We start from the raw sequence: 22,839 nt of genomic DNA on the forward strand, positions 1-22,839 counted from the left end.
TCCCCACTCCGTTCCTCCTCAGTTGCTCTCCCCACTCTGTCCTCAGTTGCTCTCCCCACTCCGCACTCCTCAGTTGCTCTCCCCACTCCGTTCCTCCTCAGTTGCTCTCCCCACTCCGTACTTCCTCAGTTGCTCTCCCCACTCCGTTCCTCCTCAGTTGCTCTCCCCCACTCCGTACCTCCTCAGTTGCTCTCCCCACTCCGTACCTCCTCAGTTGCTCTCCCCACTCCGTACCTCCTCAGTTGCTCTCCCCACTCCGTTCCTCCTCAGTTGCTCTCCCCACTCTGTACCTTCCTCAGTTGCTCTCCCCACTCCGTACCTCCTCAGTTGCTCTCCCCACTCCGTTCCTCCTCAGTTGCTCCCCCACTCTGTACCTCCTCAGTTGCTCTCCCCACTCTTTACTTCCTCAGTTGCTCTCCCCCACTCCGTACCTCCTCAGTTGCTCTCCCCCACTCCGTACCTCCTCAGTTGCTCTCCCCCACTCCGTACTTCCTCAGTTGCTCTCCCCCACTCTGTACCTCCTCAATTGCTCTCCCCCACTCTGTACTTCCTCAGTTGCTCTCCCACACTCCGTTCCTCCTCAGTTGCTTCCCCCACTCTGTACTTCCTCAGTTGCTTTCCCCCACTCCGTACCTCCTCAGTTGCTCTCCCCCACTCCGTACTTCCTCAGTTGCTCTCCCCCACTCTGTACTTCCTCAGTTGCTCTCCCCCACTCCGTACCTCCTCAGTTGCTCTCCCCCACTCCGTACCTCCTCAGTTGCTCTCCCTCACTCTGTACTTCCTCAGTTGCTCTCCCCCACTCCGTACCTCCTCAGTTGCTCTCCCCCACTCCGTACTTCCTCAGTTGCTCTCCCCCACTCTGTACTTCCTCAGTTGCTCTCCCCCACTCCGTACTTCCTCAGTTGCTCTCCCCAAATCCGTACTTCCTCAGTTGCTCTCCCCCACTCTGTACTTCCTCAGTTGCTCTCCCCCACTCCGTACCTCCTCAGTTGCTCTCCCCCACTCCGTACCACCTCAGTTGCTCTCCCCCACTCCGTAATTCCTCAGTTGCTCTCCCACACTCCGTTCCTCCTCAGTTGCTCTCCCCCAATCCGTACCTCCTCAGTTGCTCTCCCCCAATCCCTACCTCCTCAGTTGCTCTCCCCCACTCCGTTCCTCCTCAGTTGCTCTTCCCCACTCCGTTCCTCCTCAGTTGCTCTCCCCCACTCTGTACCTCCTCAATTGCTCTCCCCCACTCTGTACTTCCTCAGTTGCTCTCCCACACTCCGTTCCTCCTCAGTTGCTCTCCCCCACTCTGTACTTCCTCAGTTGCTCTCCCACACTCCGTTCCTCCTCAGTTGCTCTCCCCCACTCTGTACTTCCTCAGTTGCTCTCCCCCACTCCGTACCACCTCAGTTGCTCTCCCCCACTCCGTACCTCCTCAGTTGCTCTCCCCCACTCCGTACCTCCTCAGTTGCTCTCCCCCACTTCGTACTTCCTCAGTTGCTCTCCCCCACTCCGTTCCTCCTCAGTTGCTCTCCCCCACTCCGTTCCTCCTCAGTTGCTCTCCCCCACTCCGTTCCTCCTCAGTTGCTCTCCCCCACTCCGTTCCTCCTCAGTTGCTCTCCCCCACTCCGTACTTCCTCAGTTGCTCTCCCCCACTCGGTACCTCCTCAGTTGCTCTCCCCCACTCCGTACCTCCTCAGTTGCTCTCCCCCAATCCGTACCACCTCAGTTGCTCTCCCCCACTCCGTTCCTCCTCAGTTGCTCTCCCCCAATCCGTACCTCCTCAGTTGCTCTCCCCCAATCCGTACCTCCTCAGTTGCTCTCCCCCACTCCGTACCTCCTCAGTTGCTCTCCCCCACTCCGTACCTCCTCAGTTGCTCTCCCTCACTCTGTACTTCCTCAGTTGCTCTCCCCCACTCCGTACCTCCTCAGTTGCTCTCCCCCACTCCGTACTTCCTCAGTTGCTCTCCCCCACTCCGTACTTCCTCAGTTGCTCTCCCCAAATCCGTACTTCCTCAGTTGCTCTCCCACACTCCGTTCCTCCTCAGTTGCTCTCCCCCACTCCGTACCTCCTCAGTTGCTCTCCCCCACTCTGTACTTCCTCAGTTGCTCTCCCCCACTCCGTTCCTCCTCAGTTGCTCTCCCCCACTCCGTACCTCCTCAGTTGCTCTCCCCCACTTCGTACTTCCTCAGTTGCTCTCCCCCACTCCATTCCTCCTCAGTTGCTCTCCCCCACTCCGTTCCTCCTCAGTTGCTCTCCCCCACTCTGTACTTCCTCAGTTGCTCTCCCCCACTCCGTTCCTCCTCAGTTGCTCTCCCCAATCCATACCTCCTCAGTTGCTCTCCCCACTCCGTACTTCCTCAGTTGCTCTCCCACACTCCGTACCTCCTCAGTTGCTCTCCCCCCACTCTGTACTTCCTCAGTTGCTCTTCCCCACTCCGTACTTCCTCAGTTGCTCTCCCCCACTCCGTACCTCCTCAGTTGCTCTCCCTCACTCTGTACTTCCTCAGTTGCTCTCCCCCACTCCGTACTTCCTCAGTTGCTCTCCCCCACTCCGTACTTCCTCAGTTGCTCTCCCCCACTCCGTACCTCCTCACTTGCTCTCCCCCAATCCATACCTCCTCAGTTGCTCTCCCCCACTCCGTACTTCCTCAGTTGCACTCCCCCACTCCGTACTTCCTCAGTTGCTCTCCCCCACTCCGTACCTCCTCAGTTGCTCTCCCCCACTCTGTACTTCCTCAGTTGCTCTCCCCCACTCCGTACCTCCTCAGTTGCTCTCCCCCAATCCGTACCACCTCAGTTGCTCTCCCCCACTCCGTTCCTCCTCAGTTGCTCTCCCCCAATCCGTACCTCCTCAGTTGCTCTCCCCCAATCCGTACTTCCTCAGTTGCTCTCCCCACTCTGTACCTCCTCAATTGCTCTCCCCCACTCCGTACTTCCTCAGTTGCTCTCCCACACTCCGTACCTCCTCAGTTGCTCTCCCCCACTCTGTACTTCCTCAGTTGCTCTCCCCCACTCCGTACTTCCTCAGTTGCTCTCCCCCACTCCGTACCTCCTCAGTTGCTCTCCCTCACTCTGTACTTCCTCAGTTGCTCTCCCCCACTCCGTACTTCCTCAGTTGCTCTCCCCCACTCCGTACTTCCTCAGTTGCTCTCCCCCACTCTGTACCTCCTCAGTTGCTCTCCCCCACTCTGTACTTCCTCAGTTGCTCTCCCCCACTCCGTACCTCCTCAGTTGCTCTCCCCCTCTCCGTACCACCTCAGTTGCTCTCCCCCACTCCGTTCCTCCTCAGTTGCTCTCTCCCACTCTGTACTTCCTCAGTTGCTCTCCCCCACTCTGTACCTCCTCAATTGCTCTCCCCCACTCTGTACCTCCTCAATTGCTCTCCCCCACTCTGTACTTCCTCAGTTGCTCTCCCCCACTCCGTTCCTCCTCAGTTGCTCTCCCCCACTCCGTTCCTCCTCAGTTGCTCTCCCCCACTCCGTTCCTCCTCAGTTGCTCTCCCCCACTCTGTACCTCCTCAGTTGCTCTCCCCCACTCTGTACTTCCTCAGTTGCTCTCCCACACTCCGTTCCTCCTCAGTTGGTCTCCCCCAATCCGTACATCCTCAGTTGCTCTCCCCCACTCTGTACTTCCTCAGTTGCTCTCCCACACTCCGTACCTCCTCAGTTGCTCTCCCCCACTCTGTACTTCCTCAGTTGCTCTCCCCCACTCCGCACCTCCTCAGTTGATCTCCCCCACTCCGCACCTCCTCAGTTGATCTCCCCCAATCCGTACATCCTCAGTTGCTCTCCCCCACTCTGTACTTCCTCAGTTGCTCTCCCCCACTCCGTACCTCATCAGTTGCTCTCCCACACTCCGTACCTCATCAGTTGCTCTCCCACACTCCGTACTTCCTCAGTTGCTCTCCCCCACTCTGTACTTCCTCAGTTGCTCTACCCCACTCCGTACCTCATCAGTTGCTCTCCCCCACTCCGTACTTCCTCAGTTGCTCTCCCCCACTCCGTACCTCATCAGTTGCTCTCCCACACTCCGTACCTCATCAGTTGCTCTCCCACACTCCGTACCTCATCAGTTGCTCTCCCACACTCCGTACCTCATCAGTTGCTCTCCCCCACTCCGTACCTCAGTTCCCACACGTACCTTAGTTCCGCTGTCCAACTTGGCCTGACGCAGCTCACTCGGATTGGACTTTGAACCGCGTCCTGAAGTACAGTTGCAGCACCGACATCGCTCACCAGAGGGGGACGTAATCCCGAGAAACCTCCACATCGTACGTTTATCCTTCTTTCTTACATTCCATCCCTTTATCCTTCTTTGTTACATTCCATCCCTTTATCCTTCTTTCTTACATTCCATCCCTTTATCCTTCTTTCTTACATTCCATCCCTTTATCCTTGTTTCTTCCCAACCTCCTCCCTGTCACACCCCAGCCGAGACGGCCCCAGCCAAAAGTCCCTGTTTCCACCGAACAGAGTAACAACATGACCTGTCCGGAAAATTGTGGTCACGTGGTCCGTGTACGCCATTTTGTTTCCATTTTCCTCCAATCGGTGGTTTCCATTCTGTGAGAAAATAATGAATGTGACGTGTTATGTGGCGTTTTGGGAGCAAAATATGATGGAAACATCAACATGGGAGAAATACGTTCCTCTTGAGAGGCGAATGAAATTTAAAAGTTGTAGCTCGATTTCATTGTTTTTCTTTGTCTCGTTCCTCACGTTCCCCGACGATCTTTTTACCTCCACCGAAGCTGAAGGAGGTAATCTTTTTCACCCCCTTTCTGTCTGTCTGTCTGTCCGCCTGTTTTCTTGATGTCTGTGTGAAGGATATCTGAAAAAGTTGTGGACGGATTCGGATGAAACTTGGTGGACAAGTTGGGTGTGTGATAAGGACGAATTGATTCGATTTTGGTGAAGGTCCGAATCCGGACCTGGACACGAGAATTATTTAATTTTTAAAGTGATTCTTCACCATTGAGAGAGAGAGGGCCAAAAACGGGATATAACATGATATTTAAAAATGTATAAATTGGGCCAGACATGTTGTCGTGGATCAGGCATTACGTGGTGGAGGTATGCGCTCTACCGAGTTCCCTTCTCGTTCTCTCTATTTCTATCACTTTTGACTTTCATCTCTCCACCTTTGTAGCCTCCTTTGTGCCATTTTTCTGCCAATCTTCATTTTGTTTTCTCTCCCGACCTCGAAATTTACTTTGTGGACATGGATCGTGCGGCATTAACAGAATATTGAAGTAAAACAAACAAGTCTGAAGACGACGATGGTTCACGAGCGGTATTTGACGATGTAGATTGTTTCGGAAGTTAAGGATAAACAATGTGATAATGTTTGACCAAGTTATAGAAATGATCAACATGATGTGGTACGGGTGACGGGTTATTAGCTGAAAAATTTGACCTTTGCATAACCTTTAAAGTTTGTGTGTGAGTTTGTGTGTTTGTTTGTAGGCACGATAACGAGAACGGAGGAAGCTACCAATGTCAAATTACACCACGTGATTCAGGAGGGTGATGGCTAGGGCTGATTAGATTTTGGTCAAAATCGGTCAAAGGTCAAGGTCACGGTGAGGTCAAACATTCTATTGTTGATGGTTTGGTACAGAATCATCGTAGAAACTTCTGGTTTGCGTCGCTACCTTCTCTCGAGAGACAGCTTTTATTAGACAAGGTCAGAGGTCAAGTTGACGATTTCGTAAGTACCAGTCTATGACTGCTTGTTTGTTTATCTTCCATATCCTGTACCCCTCGATTGCAGGTGGTTTTTTGCCAACCCGTGACCAAAGAGTAGAACAGCACGATGAGTTCACAGGTGGAAAGAAAGGAGTAGACATGAGAGCAACTTGTGCGCTAGCTGGATGTCTATGGAACTGATGGTGGGTCACGGACTCGACATGGACAGAGATCGAAGGAACCTGGGACGGATAAAGACCCATTATTTTTCAGATACCAGACTATCTCCAAGACACCACCAAACCACAACCTCACTCCAAACCCATTGCCCAACTCCCACTCCGACCCATCATCCTCATCCTCACATCATGCACCCCTACCCTACCTCTATCCCACCCTTAGTCTCAGTCGCACCTTTCTCACCAACCCAATCCCCACCATAAACCTCATCCCGACCTGCGACTCTACCTTGCTACACCCTTACCTGATATCGTCCCGAACCCCACTCAAAGCTTCCACCATACCACTTTCCCCACCCCTAAACCCCCTGAGCCACCCCTACTAGACTTGCATAAAGAGACCTGATGCAGATGAATGACGACCAAGCTTGATAGGACTGTGCACACTATTATAATAGATATTATTTTACTCACACAAAATTTCACCTTCCATCATTCAACCAATCAATATCTACGAAATAACTTTTGGCTTTTCTACACCTCCACCGCTTTCCTCACTCAGTCACCAGGCATTGATTAATTCCTGCAAAGCTGTATCTTCACATCTCTGAGCTGAATATAATTGAACGATGGTGAGTGTCCATCTCTTTAATTTGTAATGGTTGTTTTCTGACAATCTCAACCATTTCTCACCGTGACAAAGGCAAAGCACAAGTAAATACCTTGTGGTTGTTAAAATTTATTTGTGTGCAGCTTTTGACTGCTTGGCCGAATCATTTTCTCGGGGTGCGGCTGTGCTGCTGATGCAGTGCCCCTATTACCAGTAAGCTGGTATTCATTTTGCCAACTTCAGAGGATGACAGGCTGCGTCAACCCACCTGGTGTTAATTCAACGGACAGAACAGGGGCTTGAACCCAAACATCTTAAACCATCCACCTAACCGTAAAGCTCACACCAGGCTTTATCTAGTGATGATCATCACGTGAGGACGCACTACCTTTCACTGTACATCCTACGTTTCGTGCGAGCCAACCGCTGGCACCATACGGTTAAGGCTATTGACCTGAGTTGTAAATGCCAAGAATTTTTTTCAACCTTATTTTTTGAATGAGTTTGTGTAAGAAGAAGAAGGAGCACCACACCGGTGAACATCGTGAGGAGAGTGATAGTGCGTCGAAAAGCATACTGGGTAAGATGCTGTTCTGAGGACAGCATGCGGTTTCAAAAGCATCACATGTACACACCTTGTACATCATGTCCTGAATTCTGATGTCGCACCATGCTGTGCCTCTCGTGTACAAGGGTGAAACACTCATTAATCATTTGACTCTGAGAACGTGCAGAAATATCACTTGCTAAGAAGTTGTCCGATCACCAATTCAATTTGTAAATTCCAAGTCCTTGAGGTGCCTGCAGTCTGCCACACACTGTGGGTGTCACCCATGGGCGTGGCACTCGTGGGCATGTCACCCATGAGCGAGGCACCTGTGGGTGTCATCCACGGGCATAGCATCCGTGGGCGTGTCATCCATGGCCGTGGCACCCGTGGGTGTGTCATCTGTGGGTGTGTCATCCATGGGCATGTCATCTGTGGGCGTGTCATCCACTGGCGTTGCATCGATGGGCGTGGCATCTGTGGGCGTGTCATCCACTGGCGTGGCATGCGTGGGCGAGTCATCCACGGGCGTGTCATCCGTGGGTATGTCATCCATGGGCGTGGCATCCGTGGGCGTCATCCATGGGCGTGGCATCCATGGGCGTGGCATCCATAGGCGTGGCATCCGTGGGTGTGTCATCCGTGGTTGTGTCATCCATGGGCGTGGCATCCGTGGGCGTGTCATCCATAGGCGAGGCATCCGTGGGCATGGCATCCGTGGGCGTGTCATCCGTGGGTGTGACATCCATGGGCATGGCACCCGGTAAGAGTTTGAATAAGTATGCAAGAAATTGCTGTAGGAAAAGGAGTTTGCTCTCTCTCACCACTTTATCTATCGAGGATGAGGTATCGGTATTTATTTTTTTTTGTTTATTTACTGGCAAAGAACCTGTCCGTACAGATGGATTAATTCCCCCAATTTTATGATGTCTCCAAGGTATTTTACAACTTGCAATACCAGATTCCACCAGGTGCACTATACGATACACACGTGTTAGATTGAACGCCTTTGTTTCACAATGTTGCTCTGTCGATGGAGTGAACATCTGTGTTTACATACCAAGAGGATTGGAGTCATCGACCTATGCCAGAGATTTTTCAACCACCTAAAACCGACCGTCTGACTCCAACCAGCAGTTTTCAGCTCATTCCATCCAGCAGTTCAGGGGTGTATCGAAATCAAACACTAATAGATATTTCTCAAATCATGCATAGTATGAGACTTTAAGGTCTGTTGAAGCTTTCCTGAATTTTACACGTGTCACAATATTTACTACCAGGGTGATTCTTTCATCGTTTTGCAACCCTGGGGGTTTGTTTGTTTGTGGACCGATATAAAGGTTCAGATGTTTGCATAAACTTGGTGTCGGCTTAGTGGTTAGGTTGACTAGCTCAGGGTCTTACGGTCCTGAGTTCAAGGCCTGTTGGCTGCTGAATTAACATCAGGTGAGGTTGACTCAGCCTGTCATCCTTCCAAGATTGGCAAAATGACTACCAGTGTACTGGTAGAGGGGCACAGCATTTGCAGCATAGTTGTGCCCCAACAAAATGATCACTGCCTGGCAGCCATGCTGCCGTATGCAAAAAAAAGGAGATGTTGCCATTGCAGATTTTGGAGTTTAAGGTTTAACTCTCTTTATTTTTGCTATTCTTTAACCTGTTTATTAAACTCTTTTGGGGTTTTATGCAACTCATAAGACCTGATTGTTTCTCAAGGGGACCTTTCAAATCTGTTTTTTTTTGATGGGGTAACCAATCACATTTTGTAAAGACTGCGAGTATTTGTTCCCGTTGTAAAAATAAATGTTAAATTGTAAAGCATTTTCTGTTGAACAAGGACCCAAGGATGTTCTCCTTGCTTCTCACCCCATACACAAAATTCCCGTGGCAGCAGCGAGACAACAACAGCTGAGGAATTAGGATGCATAGCACTAACCTTGCTTGGTTAGAATAAGCAAGACAAGCTGGTGTCAGGGTAACGATACAATTTCTGGAATGGAAACTGTTTACTAAACTATCTGGAATTTGCCTTTGAGCGATGTCTCTCCTAATGCCCCCTCTGTGCCACATTGAGGCATTGCCTATGGGGTTTGTGCCTATAAGGTAGGTCTTAACCACGATGGACCAAAACGGGTTGTGGAAGTGCCAAGCTGCTGAGATGTAATGCTTTGCATACAAATTCCGAACGTGATGAGTGCGAGACCCATGGACTGAAACCAAAACGAGTCACATCACACTGAGGCTGTTTATGAAGTGTGATCACAAAGTCAGGTTTTTCCTTGCACACCTGCCACGCTTATCACCTTTCATCCTCTGGACCTTGTGGAGGTTTGTTTGTTGTGTTTCTCCTGCTATTGAGCACTGATGGACAAGCTTTTTTTTTCTGCACGACTTATCAGTGAGTGTATCCTTTGTACACACATTTGTCCAACTCGTTACATTTCTTTGTGTGATGATCTCACAAGTTTGGCTGCAAGATATCACTGGTCAGAAAACGATACCTTTATGATGGAAGGGTCGCACGAATCATGAATCCACACACACTGGATTGTGAGGAAGATCTGATGGAGAAAGGACGGCCTTGTTTAAACAAGCCGCTAAAGCTTATTCCACAAAGATTCTGCGGAGAATCAGCAGCTGAATTCAGTATTTTCAAGATGAGCCTTTTCTCTTTATTCTCATTGCATTCCCTCTGAAACTTGCTCCAGGAGGAGGTACTGGTTCGTTCCATGTGGGACACAAAGTACATTATAAGCCTCACTGCGATGCACTTCCTGGTTGCATTGTCAAAACTCATTCAGGCAACAGAATAGGAATGAAGAGTCAGTCAGTAAACACTTCAGTCATTATCGCTTGAACCAAACAGATGATTTTGATGAAACTTGGTCACAAGCTTCATATCTGATGCCTAACGAAGGTGTAGTGACCGCATCAAAATCTGCGCTCATTAAGGGGGTCTACGGGGGTGGGGGTAGGGTAGGGTTTTGACCCCCCCAAAATAGGTATTTGCTCTCTTCTCCAAAGCTACACACACAATTTCGATGAAACTTGACCACAACCTTCATCCCCTGTGATGTACCAAAGTTTGTTCAAGGCATAAAAAACATTAGGGTCTCGAGGGGTCTACAGGGAGTTTTAGCCTCCAAAAATTACACACACAATTTCAATGAAACTTGACCCCAGCCTTCACCCCCCCCCCCACCGTGATAAACCAAAGTTTGTTCATGGCATTAAAAAAACAAAAATCAGGGTCTAAGGGGTTCTGTGGGGGGTTTGAGTGACTGTTGCTCCTGATCCAGGTGAGCTGCAGGACGTGCGGTCATATTTTTACTGATGTGTCCTGGTGGACAAACTCCTCGAGTCTTACCGTTGGAAAAATAATACATGTTATGGCCTTGAAACCTGGACTTGGCTTAGAATATAGTCACAGATTTATTAAACGTAAAAGTCCACAGTGTGCTTTTATTAAAGATTTTCTTTATGGAGATAGAGAGAGAGGGGGAGAGAGAGAGGGGGAGAGAGAGAGGGGGGAGAGAGAGAGAGGGGGGGAGAGAGAGAAGAAGAAGAAAGAGAAAGAGAAAGAGAAAGAGAAAGAGAAAGAGAAAGAGAAAGAGAAAGAAAGAGAAAGAGAAAGAGAGAGAGAGAGAGAGAAAAAACAAAAAAAAAAAACAGTTACAGTTGCACCGGAAAGTTCACAATCTCGGATGAGGAGAGTTGAGAGAAATATTTTGATTAGTAAAGTGTTTGGATGAACCAACGATACATCAATCACAAATTATGACTTTGAAGGATATAGTCTCGCACCCAATTTCATATGTCGGGGTTCTGTTGCACCCCCCACATCCCCCACCCCCTCCCCGAGTAGAAAATATCCAACGCAATCATGGTTAAAGCAAGGTCTTGCTACATTAAAAAATAATCCATGTTGTGGTAAGTTACTGCTGGTCGATTTTGAGATGCACTAAGTTAAACAAAGGATTTATGCTTTTATAACGTTTCCCAACTGTGTAAGCAACCCCCACATCCTCTTCAATCTCATTCTCCCCTCCAAGACTTCAAGACAGCTGTTCTCCACCATCTCAGATCATTCCCCATCCAAAATCATGCTCTTTTTTTTCTACCCTCGTTAACTCTACCAAGCCCACCTCCTTCCAAATTTCCAGTTTTTTCTTCCTGAGAGTTTGCTTCTGTATCCATCTTTTCCATCCCATCCCTTCCCCTCTTTCCTCTCCATTTCTCTTATTTGTCCAACTCTCCCTCTAATTTATCCTTCAACTCTGCTGTTGGTGTTCTCTCTCTCTCTCTCTCTCTCTCTCTCTCTCTCTCTCTCTCTCTCTCTCTCTCTCTCTCTCTCTCTCTCTCTCTCTCTCACTCTTTCTCTTTTTCTCTCTCTCTCTCTCCTGTTCCTTTTGTTATGTTGCATCCTGATCCATTCTGTGTCCGAGCTCTTCCATTAGCCTCACACGAGGAGACATAAAGGTTGGGCACAACTCGTTGATGAAGTCATTAAATTCATCAAGCGTGGGTTCATTGGTGAATGTGTGCAAGTGATTTCGGATAGATACGATTGCAAGGAGTCCAGAAAGTCTGGAAATGCAAACAGGAAAAGACGTCGTGTGACTGTGAAGTCATCTGAACCAAATTGAGAGACCGAGCTTTTTCAAACAGGTTGAAGGTTTTCCTGTCAAATCCGAAAAAAAACAAGGATAATTTAAACAATTTTGCCTTTTTGGAAATGATGAAAGCCTTTCAAGCTATAGCCTGGTGCTGGCTTAACAGTTAAAGTGGCTTGCTTTAGACCTTAAGGTCCTGACTTTGAGCCCCTGTTGTGCCTTTGAAATAACACCAGGTGGGTTGACTCAGCCTGTCATCCTTCTGAGGTTGGCAAAATGAGTACTAGCTTACTGGGGGTAATAAGCCATTCCAGTATTCTGCATCGGAGTGGTGACCATTATTATTATTATTATTTTCAAGCTATGCTGAATGAGAACCAATATATTAACTGGTGGATTTGAAAATCATCAAAAAGTCATGATGGTGACAAGTGCTGACAACGTGGAACTCTTTGACTTCTACTCCACACAGGATAAGGCAGACACAAGATTGTGGTTACATGACTGTGATGTCACAGGACGATTTGACACTAAAACTGCCATCATCTGGTCACCGGATAAAGAAACCTTCGTTTTTGGAGTGCACTTCTTTCAAGACATTGCCCTGGACAAAATCTGGTTCAAAACAGGAACAAAGAAAAGCATGTGTGATGTCCCAATTCACACAATTGCGGAATGTCTTGGAGGACCGTTCTGTAGTCTGCTGTTAGTGTTCCATGCTCTGACAAGATGTGACAGCACCAGTTACTTTAACTATATAGGGAAGAAAAGGGGTCTGGAGCTCCTTTAAAGGAAGGATTAGGTAAAGGATTAGGTAAAGGATTAGTTTTCAGCAGCGAGGAGAAATGGGGGAATTGAGTAGAGTTCCAGATAGCTTGGGTGATATCTGTACAACCTTTGTATGTCACCTGGATCAGCCAAAAGGCAATATCTGTGACAAGCAAACTGTTACAAAATGTTTTGCAAGAAGCCTCAAAAAAATGACAGATTGCCACCATGTCAGGATAGCCTCGTTCAGCACTGCCAGCGAGTCAACTACCAGTGATTGACAGCAAAGCCGGATGTTCCAACTCCAGATGGACTTGGTTGGACATTGACAGACGATGGTGTGGAGCCTGTGCTGATGACACAGGAGTCTGCTCCAAGAGAAATGGAAGAGCTTGCCAAATGTAACTGCACGTTATCGAAGTGTGCAATGAGGCGGTATGTCAGCAGAAATATAGGACTATGCTGCACAGCGGCTTGTACCTGTGAAGGTGATTACGACGACAAGTGTGAGAACTGTGAAAATGACGACAACACGCATCCCGATAATGTCTCAGATTCGTCTGATAGTGATGATGAATGAGAAAGTAATAGTCGTTATGGATGGCTGTCATTCTGTAAGAACTTGTGTGTACAATATTCATCATGAGATGTGGATAGAACTGATGAAGACTGCCATTGATGCGCTTGACAAACAACAAAGGAAAGGTTTTACAAATCAGTCACATGTTGTCATTGAACTTGGGATACAATTATCGTGACTTGCTCATTGACAAAACAGCAACCGACGTTGTCTACAAATAACTCAAAACAAGTGTTGTGAGTTGTGACATCAACCCGTCAATTCATAATGCATTCGAAGTCTTACCCTGTTTCCTTGTGTGAGACCTATTCTGCATAAAACAGAATTCATGAATTAATCATTATATTTTACAAAGCTTCTATTTTTAAAAAAATGTAGTTCTTTTGTGAAAATAGATGTTGAACAGCCTGTATTTTATTATCTCCGCCACTGAAGGTGGACGGAGGTTATGTTTTCACCCCTGTCTGTCTGTCTGTGAGCAGGATATCTCAAACAGTTATGGACAGATTCGGACGAAACTTAGTGGACGGGTTGAGTGTGTGATCAGGATGAATTGATTGGATTTTGGTGAAGATCCGGTTCGGATCCTAAAATTTGAAGCGATTCTTCACCGTTGAGAGATGGGGCCAAAAACGACATATAACACGATATTTCAAAAAGTTGTGGACAGATTCGGACGAAACTTGGTGGACAGATTGGGTTAGAGTAACAAGGACAAATTGATTCTGTTTTGGTGAAGATCCAGATCTGGATACAAGAACTTTTAAAGTGATTCTTCACCCTTGAGAGATGGTGTCAAAACGATATACAGCACGATATCTCAAAAAGTTGTGGAGGAGTTGCGTAGGTGACAAGAACAAGCTGATTAGAGTTTGGTTCAGGTCAGGATCCAGATCTGGCCTATGAGTGGGACACAAATCGTAAATTGTTCAGCTTGGCGGTGGGTGGTATGCGCTCTCTAATTTTGTGCCGTTCTAGTTTTGTTTGATTTGGTCTTTATTACTTTCAGTTAGTTAATTTTCATAAGTGGTTAGTACCTATTCAACATCATATCTGCATATGAATAGCTTTTTTTACAGTTTATGTTCGGGTAGGTGAGTTTGTTCAGAAAGAGAGCAATTATGACCACTCCAAAACTTCCACAACATGGTTTCCCTTGGTTCTCAGATGTATTTCAATCAAATCTAAGCATCAGATATTTTCTACTAAGGAGGTGCAAGAAAAATTGCAATTCGGTGCATTTTGGAAATTGGCCGCTACACTAATAATCCGAGAATGCCAAAATGTTTGGAATGTTTACGCTAATGTTAAGATAAGCCAACATGTGATGAAACCAATTTGGAATTTTACTTCAAACAACAAATAAATCTCATTCCTTGCTTTTGCAAACCGATTACCAAATATAAATGAACACCATCACTTTGAGGTCCTTGTCTCTTTATGATGTTTGGCCCTTCTGTTTATCACATTCTCCAGAAAGTTAGATCCATACTTTTGATATACATTTTCAAACTCAAAGCGTTCAATGCAAAATATGACACCCTTATCCTCCCACCTCTCTTTCCCACTTCCACACTTTCCTTGGTGGGATGTGATTGTCATTTATAAATGATGGTGAAGCCACATGAAAATAAATAAGTAAACTGACTGTACACTATATACACACACATACCGTCTTTGGTTTGTGGTCGTGAATGAGATGAAGGTCCCACACTCGTGGTTTACCGGTTAATGAGAACGAGTCAGTAGTTTATCTCACACTGAGTACTTTCGAAAACAGCAAGTTAGGAAAAAAACTTGCACTTGTATTTAACATGAAGCACTTTTATAAAAAAAAAAAAAACATTATGTACAACCCTTACCCTCCCCACTCCCCATACTCTTCAAAATCCACCTGTCAAACTTGTCTGTCTACAAAGCATGTGTAGAAATCGTTTATAAAAATACACAAATCTTCAACAGTTCATGCGCAGAGGACACGACAGCACAACATGGCAGACCTGATGCCAAAGCGTGATGAGAGAAACTAACAATCGGTCGCCGAGCGAACGTCCTTCGGGACAAAACGGTTAGTCTCCCTCAAGCCGAGTCGACGTACTCCAGGGCTATGTCGTAGCAGAATTGGTACTGTGACTGTCGGGATGGTATGAGGGCACACGAGGAAATGGGCATGAGAAAAGAACATTTGGAAAAATAAAAATGCCGACGGCTCATAAATAACATTTTAATAAATCACCCTCGAGTTACTATAATAAATAAAGTGTCGCAGGGGTGGCCGGCCCAGGTTAAACCCCCGACCCAAATTGTGATGACCGGAGGTTAACACCACCAGTTCCCTGGACGGTCAAGCGGTTCCTTAATAGGAGGCGGACACGTTGATCCTCGGAGATTTCAACGCGTGCTCGAACGGCATAGAGCGCAATGGTGGAGGGCGGAGGAGCATGGGGAACGAAACGGATGCACAGGGGGTTTATCCTCGAACCCACTAGAAATACAAGAATAAAGTTTCTTCAAAATGAACACATTTAATGAAAATAAGACAAACAAGTCTGGAGACGGCGATGGTTCACGAGCAATGTACACGGTTCGCCTTTTTTATTTTTTGACCTTCGAGGGGACGTCACGGGCAAACTGGCGGGAATCGGGAAAAATGTAAATGATGAAAGTTGTAGTACTCGAAGAGCACTACTTGTATACCAACTTTCATTCGAAACAGTTGAAAACCCTAGTAGCTCGATGGCCAATTTATTGATTTTTTTGACATTTTATAAGTTCGTGACCTTGTGACCTTGACCTTGGGACTAAAATGAAAAATCGAGCTATGTGGGGCTATGCAGGTGCCATTGGGCTAACCAAATACCGAAACCTCTGCCAGATACGACAAACCCCATCGGAGAAGATGTAACTTGAAACCGGATACCCCCTAAAAACATGTTTTTTGGGCGTGGCGCCACCCATAATGGGCGCAGCACGCCCATTTTCAGGAAAACACAACTAGATCATGATACAAACCTCGCACCCTAATTTTATCAAGATCGGATCAAAACCCACGGAGCTATGCTTGGGACAGACAGACACACACCCATAACGAATATAGTGGTCACTTACTGACTTGTGAACCAAGTTACTGACTTGTGAACCAATATTTACAAAGGACGATAATTCAAAAGGAAATTATAATAATATGAAATAAATAAATCCTACCATCGAGGCGCCTCTCACACAGACTCAAATACAGACAAAGGGGAAACAAAATAAAAAGAAAACCCTTCCTTTCCACTATTCTTGTACTTAGCTTGGCCCAGAGCTGATCCCTGTGGAACTTGGAAGGGAGGTGCTTCAATTCGCACGTGCAGACGCGCACAAAATGACAAACGTATGCCAGGAAATCCACGAGTGGCACTCCACACTAAGGCTCATAACCCCAGTGTCATGGCTTCATATGCTCCGATCGTCCTCCCAAATCAACCAAGTGCCAAAGGCCAGCGTCTTGCTTCACCACGCGAGCCAAATTGCCTCAACACTAATTTAATGGCCATGTCGTCCTCCTCGGCGTGCACTCACACTCCCTTCTTGCCTCTCCAAACAATGCACCTCATGCCTCTGCTCTGATCATGGCTCTTCAAAAATGTGCAAGCCCTGAACTCCCAACTCCGATTCTCTTCCGGATCAACTTTGCCTCGTGCGTTCCTCACACTGACTTCGTGTGTGCATTCTGCCGATCTCTCATCCTATACAGTAAGAAGCCTCCTCCCACAATGTGCAACCAACCTTCCTCTCGATCATGCCTATATCCTCTGCCTCCAGGGCGTGGCCTGCTTACATGAAACCTGGGAAGGCGGGGCTTCCGCCCACTCGGCACACCTGGCTTTTGAGATGTATTCCCCACCTTTATTGCCGATCTTGAAATATAAAACATAGGGGAAAATCACAGGGGGGGCAATTACATATTGGGGGAGCTTATTCTTCAACCATAGGTAATTAACACGACACCACCTCCTCGTGTGGTGACACGTAACACTTAAGCTCACAGGTTCCCGACTTAATCACATCGAGATGCCACCGACACGTCCACGGACCAAGCAATTCTACACATTGCTATATTCCCTATAAAATTCTTCCATCAACCCCCACGACCATAACAATAGTTTATTTTATAATCAGATTGAGTGCAATCAAAATGATCGCCTTGTTGAGATTTCACTCGATGGACAGTTATTCACCATCTGACTACAACTCGGACACAGCCTTCTCGTTGACAGCAACATAATGGAATCGATATTTTCTTATTTAGTCCTGAAGTATTCTCTCTTCTCAAAGTCCTTAATCACAGACTGTCATTTTGGATTTATTCACCAACACTTCACCGATAACACACTCTTGCTGTGAACTCAGCAATGAACGGATTCCCCAAAGTTCAAGCAAGAGGTTGAAGTCGAAGCTTTTTACCAGGTCAGAAGGAAAAGGATCCTGATGAAAATCTTTCCATATTCTTTCCCATCTTGGTTGGTCAGTGATCAATCTCTTGTTCCCTGCTGCGGCCGAATTGATGTTCGATACTATCTTCCATTCTTGCTTTTGCTCTCTGTTTTCGTTTTTAGCTCGATCTCAACATTTCTATGAAGCGTTGGATTTTGCTGTGTGTGCATTGTGCCCCAAACAGTGTGAGTAGTATTTTCTTTTTCTGATGGTACTGAAGTATTCATCAGTTCCTCGTCTCCTTCCCATTTCTCTGTTGGTTACGTTAGCCCTCCAAACATGCCGAGAACCTCCTTCATACCTGTTGCCAACAAGGTACACACATGTGCACACGTCACACCCACACTTTAACTTGATTATCCTTGTTCAAAGGGAAGACTTCTTTGGATTCCAAGATATTATTTAGCCATCTGCATTCTGCTGTTGCTTTCATTATTCTCAACAGTCACACGATTATTATTGTTCGTCCGCATCATCCAAGATGTTCAGCTTCTGTTACCCATTGAATTTTCACTTTTATGTATTTCACACCATCCTCAGGTTCACTGCTAATCATCGATGGCTTCCACTTTTCTCAAGAAATCACAAAATCATGAAACACCGACAAATTGCAGACATGCTAGCAGTCACAACAGCTGAGTGTTCGTCCGCCAAGACAATTACAAACTCGATAGTACAACGGCCTGCCAGTGAAACACCAAGATGGTTTGTAGCCTGATGTTCCAATGAAAAAGGAAGTCCAACTGAATTACACAAAAGTGAGCTAAGAGAGCCCTGACCCATCCTGCAAGTCCTAAAATTCTTGATATATCAGTTACATCAAGACTACTGGTTGTGGTAGTTTAGTGAACATGATTGCAGATGAAAAGGTCGGTACATAATGATCACCATAATGACAAGTACTATCAAATTGCTCACAATATCAAAATGATACGGAGGCTGTGGTTCATACTTACCAGTGTATCAACCATGTTTGGTTTGTTGTTCCGAAGGGTCTTTACGGAGTAAAACACATCGACGATGCTCTGTCGTCGAATCATTTCACAGGTGTTCGTCACGGCGCAGAAGACCCCGGTCCGTGCAGAACCATTTCTGAACGTGAAAATTGGACACAAAAACATCAGGAACAAAGGTCGTTGGCTTGTACAAGTAATTTGTTTCGTTAATGGTTACCTGTCGAGTTATTATTGCATCACACAAACAAAAAACAAGACATTTTGAATACAAACTAGAATCACCAAGACAATCTACTCGAGTTTAACACCTTACAATCTGCTGTTAATATCAAACTTATTTCAGAAATTTAACTCGTACAAGGATAAACATTTCCATAGATAATATTGGAATTTTAGAAGGAAGGATATATTCTTAAAAAAAAAAAGATAATTTGTCCAATTTTACAAAATATGTGATTCAAAACACTTTATTTGCAGTAGCTTTGGAACAGGCACAAAAACCTTCTCCGTGTGTGTGTGTGTGTGTGTATGTATATATATATATATATATATATATATATATATATATATATATATATATATATATATATATATATATATATATTATATAATATAAGAATTAATATAGTTTGATTCACGTTAAAGAGGGAGATAATGTTCCGCATGGCAGGTGGCACTTATCACTCTGGGTATTGTGCAGCAATAGCTTTATGGGACTCAGTTCCGGCGCTTTCACCACTCACAGTTTGGAGTCGCATATTATCTGATTTATATGGATGTACAAGTAAAAAAAACATTAAAAAATAGGTAAAAACAGAGAGGGATGAAAATCACAAAAAACTAGAAGGGTAATCGGTAGAGCGTGTACCTCCGCCATGTAATGCCTGATCCACAAGAACATATCGGGCCCAATCATTACATTTTTGAAATGTCATGCTATACAGTACTATATCGTTTTTGGCCCTATCTCTCAATGGTGAAGAATCACTTCAAGAATTTAATGATTCTCATATCCAGATCCAGATCCGGATCTTCACCAAAATCGAATGAATTCTTCATTGTCACACACCCAACTCGTCCACCAAGTTTCATCCGAATCTGTCCCCAACTTTTAGAGATATCGTGTTATATATCGGTTTCGCCCTATCTCTCAATGGTGAAGAATCACTAAAAAAAATTATTGTAGTCGGATCCGGATCCAGATCTTCACCTAAATCCAATGAGTTCGTCTTTGTCACACACTGTCCGTCCACAAGATTTTGAGACAGCCTGTACACAAACAATCACACAGACAAACAGAAAGCAGAAAGGGGTGAAAACACAACTTCCTTCACCTTCGGTGGTGGAGGTAACAATCAAACAAGGTATGAATGACAGCACATAAACGATGCCATAATACAACATTACAATCCTCTTATGGATTACCATCACGATATCTTTTGCCATTTTACTTTTGTTGTGGTATAGTGATGGAACTTAGTCAAAATATGTCATGATGGTAAACCAGAAGAGGATTGTGGTGGTGTATTGTGGTGTCATAATGTGGTGTCATTCATACCTTGTTTGTTTGTTTTTGAGATTTCATCCCTCCAAATTTTACATTTTTACCCTCACCGAAGGAGAGGGTATTGCATTTGGGTCCGTTTGTTTGTCTGTTTGTTTGTTTGTTTGTCCGTTTGTTTGTCTGTTTGTTTGTTTGTCCACACAGAACTTTTATGTTTTTCTCTGCAACTGCTTGTCGGATTGAGACAAAATTTCTTCCATTGGTGTGACTACTCATGTGGAATGTTTTAATGATAATTATGATGCCATCGGTCACGTGGTGTGGCAGCCATGTTGGAAAAATGGAAAAATCTTTGGAGCTCTGTATCTCTGAAATTGCACCAAGGAAAAAAATTGAAAAAACAAACAAACCTGAAACTGCACCAAGGAAAACGTACTCCTCATGGGGGGAATGTGTGATTTTTTTTAATGACGCCATAGGTGCCTTTGTTATGACGTCATAATTGTATATGCAGAATGCTACATCTGACCAGTATGAAAAATGTTGAGGGTCATCTCGGGATAAAATGGTCCACACATTTTTTGATGACATCATTGGTCACGTGATTTAGCAGCCATAATGTTTAACAAAAAAAAACAATAATCTTCAAAAATCTTCTCTGAAATGGCTCAACAGATCGAGGTGAAACTTTACACATATGACCGCCTATCCATGTGGAACAAAATATTCATATATATGATGTCATAGGTCACATGGATTGGCAGCCATATTTGATTTACCATAAAACATATAAAAAATCTTCTTCTCCAGAACAGCAAAACAGATCGAGGGGAATCTTCACAGAAATGTTCCCGAAGGCATGCGTGTACTCGGTTGTGAAGGAATAATTGATTGGTCACATAGTTTGGCAGCCATCTTTGATTTAAGAAAATATTAAATAATGTTTTCTGTGGAACCACCTCATCGATGGAAGTAAAACTTCAGAATTGTGATCTAGTTGTGATGGGGAATAGCAATTTCAAATTTTAACTTGATCGGACACACGGTCTGGCAGCCAGAATTATTTAATTATTTGATGTGGGTTAAAAAAAAAAATAAGGCTCACTTAGCTGTGCCTGGATGGGTTTGAGGCTAGTGGAGTAGCGGCTGAAATGTAAATCCTATCCAGGTTCCTCCTGATGATTTCATCTTTGCTGTTTGCTTGTTCGGGTTCCTCTGATTACTCCAATGCAGGACTGTACCTATTTGGTCTTCCATTTGATCTGAATTGAATTTATTTTAATCCCATTCTGAATTCGATTGAATAATAATAAAAAGGCATCATGGGTCAGCGTCAGGTGTCCGATCAAAGCGTGGTTTCATCAAAGTGGGACGTCTTGGTACCCAGTCATCACTGCCAGCAGTTATAAAGTGGCAGTTCTAATTATGTCTCTTATTAATTACATAACACACCAATACACAAACACCACACAAAATAAGTCCTGGTGAGGGTCTGTAATCTCTGATTACTCTTTTTGTTTTAAAATGTTTTTTTTTCTTGTTTCTGCAATTTTTAAAAGTAATAAAATGCTTTTTGTTTTATGTATATTTTGTTATTTTGGTATGGATTAAATCCATCTATGTTATTAAATTGTTTTAATTCTTGTTTCAGTTGATCTGGGGGATGGTTTGGATAAGTATTGCTCTTGGAATGGTTCTGTTCACTGTCCAACCCCCCCCCCCCACCCCCACAATCCTGGCCTGGTTTGATTGAGTCCACATTTACGTTTCATTTATTTTCCTAATAAAACGATTAATGTTTGATACGTTTTTAAATTTTGGGTTGCATGCAATAGCCCAGAGACAAAGTAACTTCCTCACGTTGGAATCATCCTCCTGACTTCAGCAGTTATTGAGCGAGGCCAGGCTACAGGTTTACATTGTTTTTAGAGGGGAAAAAGAAGAAATACAAATTGACAATTTAGCGATCTGTTGATGTGGTACTTTAGTGATGTATTCTGGTGTCTTTTTAAATCTTGATAGTTCAGAAAATACTCAAGAATAAAAAGTATGGCTTTTAAATGCTCAGAACTTCACTCTTTCGTAGTTGACAAGGCATATTATTGTGTACACATTTGAATGGGCAGCCATTTTTTTTCCTGTATCATCCCTCTATATGGAGTACTACTGTACTCCATGACCTATGTGTGTGTGTGTGTGTGTGTGTGTGTGTGTGTGTGTGTGTGTATGTATGTATATACACTTTACACCTCCTAGTTTGATAGAGCAGTTAGGCACAGTTCGCATCTCATAGCAGCCGAAGAAGTGCAATCTGTGAGCAGTAATGTCCATCTGCCACACGTGCACATTACCTCTGCTTTCCTGTTACACCAACCAGGAGGTGGGGTTGTGGTCATGTGCAACAATAAACCAAAACAAGACCCTTCCAACCCGATAAATAAATCACAGCATTAAACGCCATGCATGCCACTTTGTTTCCTGCCTGGATAGCTTCAGCAGTGCACACTCGAGTCGATTTTAAAGACTGAAGTTATAAACAAAGGCAAAACCAGTCAGTGACTCCACTGTTCATTACTTATCGATATATTACTAAAACTTTCATCTTGTTTTTATGTATGTATCTATGTATGTATGTATATATGTATGTATGTATGTTCCCAAAATACAGCCAAAACGGTACACGATAGTGCAAAAATTTAGTGCCACCTTCCTCAATGTTCTCCTGCGGTGTGCAGTATCAAGTTTCGTTCAAATCGGGCAATGAAAAAAATTATTAAAAAATCAATTCCCGATTCAGTCAAGTACTCTTCGGGAGAATTTGATCAATGCAAACAATCTCAACGGTATAGTTCGCTGGAGCTATCTTTTTTTTCACGAAATGATTTTTTTCATCAACCGCTGTCATAACGGGAACCCAATGGGTTTAC

The 22,839-nt window shown here is 45.0% G+C and overlaps 2 protein-coding genes across 11 annotated transcripts in view; both read right to left on the minus strand.

The window, feature by feature from the left end:
• LOC147013235 (platelet-activating factor acetylhydrolase 2, cytoplasmic-like) overlaps positions 1-4,296 on the minus strand; it is a 50,130-nt gene extending 45,834 nt beyond the window's left edge. The window contains exon 1 of one of the 3 annotated variants that reach the window (XM_085854902.1): positions 4,130-4,296. The gene's annotated coding sequence lies outside the window, so the exon portion shown is untranslated. Of the gene's footprint in view, positions 1-2,604; positions 2,666-3,821; positions 3,902-4,129 lie in introns of those variants that run through there. The other 2 variants (XM_085854903.1, XM_085854904.1) reach the window with 2 other exon arrangements.
• A 6,443-nt stretch (positions 4,297-10,739) lies between these two features.
• Positions 10,740-22,839, minus strand: part of LOC147013237 (receptor-type tyrosine-protein phosphatase mu-like) — a 363,240-nt gene continuing 351,140 nt past the window's right edge. For all 8 annotated transcript variants that reach the window (XM_085854911.1, XM_085854910.1, XM_085854908.1 and 5 more), the window contains 2 exons: positions 18,409-18,544; positions 10,740-15,106 (listed from right to left, as the gene is read on the minus strand). In XM_085854911.1, coding sequence (XP_085711037.1) covers positions 15,053-15,106; positions 18,409-18,544 — 190 coding nt within the window. In that variant the 3' untranslated portion in view covers positions 10,740-15,052. The remainder of the gene's footprint in view (positions 15,107-18,408; positions 18,545-22,839) is intronic.

The sequence above is a fragment of the Eptatretus burgeri genome, chromosome 14 (assembly GCF_056783735.1).
Source record: "Eptatretus burgeri isolate ZD-2024b chromosome 14, Ebu_testis_v1, whole genome shotgun sequence".
Lineage (NCBI taxonomy): Eukaryota > Metazoa > Chordata > Myxini > Myxiniformes > Myxinidae > Eptatretus > Eptatretus burgeri.